This window comes from Solanum pennellii, chromosome 2 (genome assembly GCF_001406875.1).
Source record: "Solanum pennellii chromosome 2, SPENNV200".
NCBI lineage: Eukaryota > Viridiplantae > Streptophyta > Magnoliopsida > Solanales > Solanaceae > Solanum > Solanum pennellii.
The window spans coordinates 34,217,631-34,226,883 of record NC_028638.1 but is presented as its reverse complement, the minus strand read 5'-3'; the positions used below and the strand labels follow the sequence as shown (position 1 = coordinate 34,226,883).

The 9,253-nt window shown below is 32.2% G+C and overlaps 1 protein-coding gene across 3 annotated transcripts in view; it reads left to right on the top strand.

Moving 5' to 3' along the window:
* Nucleotides 1–4,001: 4,001 nt before the first annotated feature.
* The window catches only part of LOC107010250 (cationic amino acid transporter 4, vacuolar-like), a 16,634-nt gene continuing 11,382 nt past the window's right edge, over nucleotides 4,002–9,253 (top strand). The window contains exons 1-3 of one of the 3 annotated variants that reach the window (XM_015209494.2): nucleotides 4,002–4,235; nucleotides 7,208–7,409; nucleotides 7,607–7,691. In XM_015209494.2, the coding sequence (XP_015064980.1) occupies nucleotides 4,109–4,235; nucleotides 7,208–7,409; nucleotides 7,607–7,691 (414 nt within the window). In that variant the 5' untranslated portion in view covers nucleotides 4,002–4,108. Of the gene's footprint in view, nucleotides 4,236–7,207; nucleotides 7,410–7,606; nucleotides 7,697–9,253 lie in introns of all 3 variants that reach the window. The other 2 variants (XM_015209493.2, XM_027914858.1) reach the window with 2 other exon arrangements.

The following is a 9,253-nucleotide window of genomic DNA, read 5'->3' as shown; positions in this document are numbered from 1 at the left end:
TGTTGAGACTTTCATATTTAATTTGTGTCATCAGGCGTTTTAACTTTTAACTAAAACTTGACTTTGTTGAATATTTTTGGTAAACGTGCTCATATTAGAATTCCGTCAGTGTCATTAGCTTCGAAAGGTCTTTTTTTTATCTAACGAGAAGGTTGGTTCATGTTTTGAGGCTTTCATTTTTGTTTGTGCCGTTACATGTTTTAAATTTTATGTTTACGCCAAAATTTGACTTTGGTCAATATTTTTGTAAACGTGCTCGATGAGAATTTCGTTAGCGTAATTAACTCCAAAGGTCATTTTTTTATCTAGTAGGATGGTTGGTTTGAGTTTTGAGACTTTCATTTTTACTGTGTGCCTTTAGGTGTTTAACATATAAATTTTAGCAAAAATTAACTTTGGTCAATATATTTGATAATTACCCAGATAAGACAATTAGATGCGAAAAATCATTTTTGATGTAATAAGATAGAGGGTTTGGATTTTGAGTCTTCCGTTTTTAGTTTAGGTTGTTAGGAATTTTAGCTTTAAGTTTTGGCCAAAATTTCACTTTAATCAATATTTTTGTTAATCGTGCTCGAATTGAAATTTTGTCACTGCAGTTAGCCATATAAGTTCAGTTTTGATTTCATAGGATAGTTGGTTCGGGATTTGAGACTTACTTTCAGTTTGTGTCGTTAAGCGTTTTAACTTTTGACTTTTGGCTAAAATCTGAATTAGGTCAATTTTTTTTGGAAAACATATTTAAATTTGAATTTCGTCAGCGCAATTAGCTATGGAAGGTCATTTTTCACATTATAAGATAGGTGGTTTGGATTTTGAGGTTTTCATATTCAGTTTGTATCGTTAGGCGATTTAACTTTTAACTTTTGGCAAAAAATGATTTTGCTTAGAATTTTTTGTAAATGTGCTCTGATGAAAATTCTGTCAGTTCAATTAGTTTCGAAAGGTCATTTTTATATCTAACAAGATGGTTGTTTCAGGTTTTGAGACTTTCATTTTCAGTTTATGTTCTTAGGCGTTTTAACTTTCGGTCAAAATTTATAATTGGTCAATTTTTTTTGTAAACGTGCTCAAATTAATTTTTTTGATATAATGATATGTGTCATATGGAGATTAATTTAACTTAATATCATATATTTTGCATTGTTTCATTCAAATACGATTTATAAAATTGATTAATATTTTTGAATTTATATTCGTGTTCTTAGATTTTTAAATGCAATAAATTAATAAATATTTTACTATTGAATAATTGTCCAGTTAATAATATTTTGAGCATATTGTCAATCAATTACTAAGCTAACATTGAACTTGAATGATATATTACCAATAAACTAACTATCAATTAGTAAATTTATTAGAAAAATAAATAATCATACTAAAGTATTTAAATTTATTACAAACAAGGGTTGTGGTGTAGTGGTAAGTACTCCTGCATCTTTAACCAAGAGGTCTTAGGTTTAATTCCCGTTGGATACATAATCATCTTTGTAAAAGGAAGTGCTTTACCACCCAATGTGGGACTTTCCGGTGTGAATCCACATTTAGTCGGGCTCCAATGTGAGTACCGAACACCGGATGGAAATTCAAAGAAAATTTAAATAAAGCATTTAAAATTTATTGGCAAATTACCAACACAAATTTTTTGTTACTAAAATTACCAACCAATTACCAATATATGAATCGAAAAATGAAGAAAAAAATTTACTAACTCCTTTTCAATTCGTTAGTAAAGGTACTAAAGATATACTAACCAAAACTTAATTGGTAACTTTACCAATGAAAATTTCAGGGTCATATTTCAAAATTTTGTAACATCTTTGGGTGTTTACGAACTGATTTTTAGTTGGTAAGTTTACTAACAAATTAAAATCAGTTGGTAATATTTACCGACGAGCTTTTTAGCAACGGATTAATATAAGTTGGCATTTGGTTGGTAATTCAATTTGCCAACCGATTTGATCAATTTACCAACGATTTTTTTGTTGGTAATTGAGGTTCCTTTTGTAGTGCGTGATCTTAATGCACCAATTCAAGATGTTGTAGAGGCTCCAATTGCAACGACAAAAATGGTGGTAAATGAAAATCTTCGATTTGAACGTTTTTTTAGCTAGACATAAAAAAATTACGAAAAAAATGCTTATCTTGAACTCCAAAATGCGTTAATATAACATTTATGTGAGCAACGTAATAATCTTAAAAGTGATATTTATGTAATGCTTGTATAATTATATTTCATTAATGATTTTACTTTTATTTGAATGGTTCATTCATTTGTATGTTATATATTATTTGTTTTTAATTAATGTTATTTAGAAATTTAGAACAGAATATAATTTTATATTAAAAAAGAATTTGAAAAAAAGTTTATATTACATGAATATTTTATAAAAGTGACTATTTCGGAAAAAAAGAATGAAGGAATTTATGTTATGAAATAAGAAAACAGAAATAATAATATAATATTGAGGAGAGGTGATTTTTTTTAGAGAGTAAAATAGAGAATTGAGTTGGAGTTGATTGTCTAAAAAAATAGAAGACTTTAAATTTGGAGAGTGAAATAAAGGACAAGGTTGGAGATGCACTTACAGAGGGTAAGACAAAAAGAAAAGACCAATTACCCACGTTCAATAAGAATTGTATTGTACTAATCAATTTATGTGACTAACTTTGCTTTTTAGTCGATTAAAAAAAACACATTTCTATATTCAGTAACAATTTAATTATAAAATGTCAATTTTACTCTTAATGAAATGAGACGGAGGAAGTATTAATTTTACACACTTTAAAAAAAATTATAAATAGAAAATATTATTATATTACCTTTTGGATATGACAAATACAATATCTTTAAAAATGTAAATAAAGAAATACGTTCACTTAACCTTTTATAATTGTCCCTAATTATTTGTCCATTTTGACGAATCAAGAAAGGACAATTTCTTTTACATATTTTACTCTCAATGGAGTATTTTGAAAATCTTAAATTTTAATGAGCAATTTTCACATATAGCAAACACAAAATTTATATTTGTATACTATAGCAAAGTTTGCATAATTGCGCTCTATAGCAAACATAAATATGTATCATTAGCTATACATATACAAAGAAATATACAAAAGAAAGCAGCTGTATACAAATCAATTGTATAATTTGTGTATGTATAAAAAGAGAAAGTGAGAAAGACAAATGAAAATTGGGCAGAGGAATATTTGTATCGTATAATTGTAAGTTTATAGGACGAAGATATATGTATTTGCAAGTGTATATACAATTTTTATCTCACTTTATACAAACAAAATCACAATTTATACAATTCGTTTATGTTTGCATAAGAGATAGAGGCGAGGGTGGTGAGCGTGATTTGGGAGAGGGGAATGAAAATATATGTATATATACAATTTTTTCTGGCTTTATACAAACAGAAACACATTTTATACACTTGTGTTTATATAAAAGTGAGAGTGAGCGAGAGTGGCAAGCGAGAGTTTGAGGGAGAGAGGTGATTGACAAATAGTTTGCTACAGGGTACAACTAAATTAAGTATTGTTATATCATTTAATTTAATTTATTAGTTTTTCATTATATATAATTTTTCCAATTTTAATTTATCAATTTTATAATTAATAGGGATAAAATGGTAAATTTATTATGTCAATAGTTATTATCTTAATATGTGTGATATCTTAAAAGTGGAAAAATAATTAGAAATTGATAGAGTAATGGTAATTAGTGGTAAGGATATTATTAATGGAAAAATTACATAAATTAATACATTTTAAAAAATAATTACTGATTTTAGCGATACTTTTTGTTTATTACCATTTATAGCAATGCTTTGTTAAATTTGTAATATGTATTAAACTTGTATTATAAATGAATTAAAAGTGATCAAGTGAGGTAAAAATATTATTGCTATAAATGGTAAATATTTTTTTATTATAGTATATTTATGTAAGTTTCTTAATTAATTTTATAATTTGGACAAGTATAGAGAAGATGAAGGGTGGGCCTATATGAGTGGAGGTGTGAGACGGCAAATCTCAAAATTGGTCAACGCATTCTTCCAATTTTGGGAAATTAACAACAGCATAAACACAAGATGAGATGATGGAGAATGGCGGAGATAAATTTCGATGTTTGGTTAGGAGAAAGCGAGTTGATGCTGCAACCCAAACACTTGCAACTCACCAGTTGGCCAGAAAACTCTCCCTTTTTGACCTTGTAGCTATTGGTAATTCTCCTTATACTCTTTATTGGCTAACCTTTTATGCTTCATGCACTCAAACTTTCTTCATTCATCCCTTTGAGCCCTGTGTATGACTGTTTCTTAAACTTTTTTTAGTTTATATAAATTGACAAATAATCTGAGTTAAATTGGGCAGCCGATTGTGGGGAAGAAAATCCCTCAACTTTCGAGGACGAAAAGAGAAATGTGGGGATTGGGATTGGAATGGATATTCCATGAGCAAGCTAATCTCACCATTTTAATATATTTCTATGAGACTGTTATCCTTATCCCACCAATCAAACGCGGGATAAAATAGTCCTTCTATTTGTCCCATGGGATAGCTTTCTCATCCTACGTATCAAACAAGAGAGTTAATTGAATGTGCAACTAAAATTGGCAACTGCTTAAAGCATTACTACTTCCTTTTTCCAAATTTTGGTCATGAGGTATACCAAGAAAATTAAGTGAGAACTAGCATGAGGTTAAGGGATTAAAAAGCCCAAAAATTTCAGCTAAAAACATGAAGGTAAAAGCTACTGCAGAAAAATGTAGATGAAGCCATACTTTAGCAATAAAATTAAAAAAACCTTTACCAATTACTCCTCTTTTCCAGCGAGTGAACCCGTGGAGAAACTGTGTTTTTCCTCAATCATTTTTGGTGATTGACCAAAACTTAATTTACGTTCATAAATATGGAAAAAAAAGAAGTTTATTTTATGGTTCGAATGGGTGGAATGCGGATAGGAAGAATGTTGAGGAGCAGGAAAGGCTGAAAGCTTTGGTGTGGATTTGTAGCTTACTTCATGAAGCATTGAAACAAAGCAGATCATCTTTGATAGGTGGAAGACAAGGGACCAATTTTTCACATTTTTTGCTCTTATGATTTTCTTCTTCAGTGAATTGCTTCATAATATGTTTCAGATGTACGTATGACACCATTGCATCAGTTACAACCCAACTTGGGAAAATAGAATCTTAAGAGATCCTATATAAATTGCTAATAGAGAATTTAGCTGGATTATGAGCCAACACATTCCATGTTCGAGGAATATATACAATTTTGATTTTCTTCAAAAGAACTCATCCAATGCCATATATCCTACAAATGCTATCTATTTCCCAAAATAATATCATCTTCTCTTGTAACATTTCTTGCAAATTCTTTGCATCTGATAGTATTGAACCTTTGACCAATCATTTTGTCGCGCTCTTTCCAAGGACTCTCGAATTGCTAGTGCTTTAGCATTATGACCTTCCCTACAAGTTGGATAGGGTGCCAAAGGCATGAAACAAATAACCACACATACCTGTAGTTACCGTATCAATGCTTGACTTTTCCTTTTCCCTTTGTAAACCTGCATCAGTGAAAACAACAATTACATCCTATGCCATAGTAATCGTTGCATCTTAAATCCTATTAGGTATACAAGTCAAACCTGCCGAAGGTTGCAAAGCGTCGTCATATACATGTAAATCTAATAAAGCCTTTATTAACTATGTCAATAGGTTCATAATTGTCACCGTTAAAACATACTTCCAAAACAACCTGCGAATGAGCCATGAGACTTGTCATAAACGACTGTGTAGGAAATTAACACAGCACCCTGACAGTCCATGCCAACATATATATATGCCTCAAATGTATACTATGACAACATGTATGGGCCCCTAAAGTTTTACGCTAGCATGTGTATGCCCCTAACATATTATGGCAGCATGTGTATGCACCTAACATATTACGGCAACAAACGAACAATATCAACGCACCAACACAACACGAGGCCGCACCACACCACACCACACCACAATTCACTTATTAAATACTTAATAGTATTATTCACAAAATAATACGTCTGTGGCTTGTCAAAGACCATTAATTCTATCAAGCACACGCTTTTACCAACACATGGACCAGGCAGAAAAACCACATTTTAAAAATAGGTTTGAAAAGACTGCAAGCGGTCTTTCACATTTTGCGGTATTTGAAGTCTTCTCCAGGAAAGGTTTACTTTTTCCAGATATGATCAACTCCAAATAGAAGCTTTTGCAGACGTGGATAGGGGTGGATCTCTAGATGACAGAAGATCTATATCCGGTTACTACACACGTAGGAGGAAAACTGGTCACTTGGAGAAGCAAGACGTAAACTGTAGTTGCTAGATCAAGAACAGATGCAGAATATAGAGTTATCACCCAGAGTATTTGTGAACTTGTGGTTACAAAAGATACTAGGGAAATCAAGGTTATTTGAAATAGGGAACATTTCGTTGTATTGTGACAATACGGCTGCAATCAGTATGACTCATAATCCAGTCCATCATGACCAAGCAAAACACGTTGAAATTGATTGACACTTCATCAAAGAAAAGTTAGAAGTGGTGTCTTGAGTTCGTTTCATGTGTCATCAGAAAAGCAACTAGATGATAAGTTTACCAAAGGCCTTCTAACAAACAGGACTTTCAATACACTAGTTTGCAAGTGGACATGTGTAACATCTTTGCACCAACTTGAGGGGAGTGTGGATTGATTGATTTCCTAGCTTAATATAGGAGTACTTGTTGTAATTGATTATGTAATATTTTCTTTTCTTCTTTAGTCTTAGTACTTCTTGTATAAGTATCCATTCTCATGCGATGTAAATTCATCAAGAAATACAAATAAACTTTTTCTATTTCTGGATCTTCAGTTTCACTTTGTGGATCTTCTTGTGTCTGACCTTGAACTTTAGCTGAAATAATTGAGTGGTCAAATTAATTTCAAGTGTGTTTCTGACATTGTAAATGCTAATTGCCGATTTATCATTATTCAGGGGATAGAGAACTGCACTAAAATTTGCTTTTAAAAGAAAAATTAAACAGCCAATACTTAGTTCGTATACCTTCCCTTAGTTTTTCCTTGATATACTGTCATTTGGACAGTGAGCGTTGAGTTTTAAACATCACTGATCTTTGATTTGTTAAACTTACTTCTGTCAGGCGTTGGAGCAACCATAGGTGCTGGAGTCTATATTCTTGTTGGAACAGTTGCCAGAGAGCACACTGGACCGTCTCTCACTGTTTCCTTCTTTATTGGTGGATTAGCGGCTGCTCTTTCTGCATTTTGTTATGCAGAGCTTGCGTGTCGCTGCCCATCTGCTGGAAGTGCATATCATTACTCATATGTCTGCATTGGAGAAGGGTAAAGAAGAAATTTCTTATCATGTGAAATCTATGCATATCGTTACTCCACATATTGATTGGTGGAAATGAAAACAATCGCAAAGGCAATTTATTCAGAGTCTGTTGTATAGTCAATCCTGAAAATCAATTTTTATGGTTTCTCTCCATAATAGGATATTTCAGTCTGTAACCACTAGAAAATGTTACTCTACTCAGGGTCGCATGGCTAATTGGTTGGGCTTTGATCCTGGAATACACTCTTGGTGGTGCAGCTGTCGCTCGTGGCGTAGCACCCAATTTGGTGGGGTAGAATGTCTTTATTAATTTTTTCTTTTTGTATAAACTGGGTCTTTCTGCTTTCCCTCTTATGATTAGAAATTACTTTTCTCTTCTCTTATTTATTTGATTAGTTAGTTATTCATCTGAACCGTTTTTATTATTCTTTGAGGGAACATTTGGTTGGTGAACAAGTTATACTGGGATTATAATGCGATGATTAAATAATGACAGGATTATTTAGTGGATGCACTTTTATTGGTATATGTTTGGTTCATTGGATTAAAAATAGGATATTATTGGATATAGTGTTAAACATGTGTTAAGTAAAAAATACAGTTCATTTGGACTAAAAATAGGATAGAGGTTTCACAAGTCACCTTCAAACAAAAGTAATTTTCCAATTTCATGATAATTTGAGACAAAAATTAATATCCTTAGACGTAGAGATATCTCGATAGCATCGACCGTTAAGTAATGTGCGATCATCTCATCTAAAAGTTTAAACTGTTAGAGAAAGCACGTACTTAATTATGTCTTCAACATGCCTCCTCAAATATAGGTTTGATTCTTCTTTCATGGGTCGAACATGTGAAAATTCTTTATAATAATTGTTGGCGGTGAAACTCGAATCTTGGACCTCTGTCTGCTCTATTACTATCTTGTGCCTGTCGGATTTTTTCAGTGGGTCAAGCACGTGAGAATTTTATTTTGATAATGGATGGTGATGAAGACTCGAACTAGAACAACAGCCTGCATGTCTTCAAACATTTCTCCTCTCTTTATCATATAGGGTGAAATCCCTGAGTCTATCAAACTAGATTTAGCTGTAAAAGGATGGGAGCTTTAGCTTCTCAAGTGAAAGAAGCTGAGACATGGTCTTGGACAAAGAAGAAGTTACTTCTTCAATTTCTTTAACACATATGACATAGTTTACGTATATGCAAACCTCTTCTCTGCCGGTTATACTAGGCTAAAATTACTTCATGTGTATCATCCAATTGAAGAATGTACCTGCACTTTTTTTTATAACATCTGCCACCGCCATACAATACCCAAAAAAACTGTTATATTTGAGAATGTTCCACTGCTATGCAATTTCAAATTTTCAAAATGACAATCAGATTTATCAGGCTGAACCTGTAAACTATCCAATAATTGAAGAAGCTTAACCATATTTTTCATTTCTCAATCAATTATGATTCCTTCTAAATTTCACATCCCTGCCTTGATTATTTCTGCATTACTCATCGTGGCCTGCTATTTTATGCATTACTCATTTCTCAGAAGAGTATCTCCCAGCCAATCATCATACCAGAATATTATTTTATTTCTACACCCTAGCTCTAATTGGATCAGTTCCTTGAGCTCCTCCAATAATCTTTCTTATATTCTTCCACAAACCACAGCTACGAGGGAACTAAGCAGGATTAGTAGACCATAAATTGCTGGTACCATTTGTAATCTGTACAATTTTCTTCCAGTAAGGAATTTCCTCTTGAGTATTACTCCACAATCACTTGAAAAAAGGCCTTTGTTCAGCAATTATAATTTTCAATACTCAATCCAACCCCCCCCCCCCCCCCC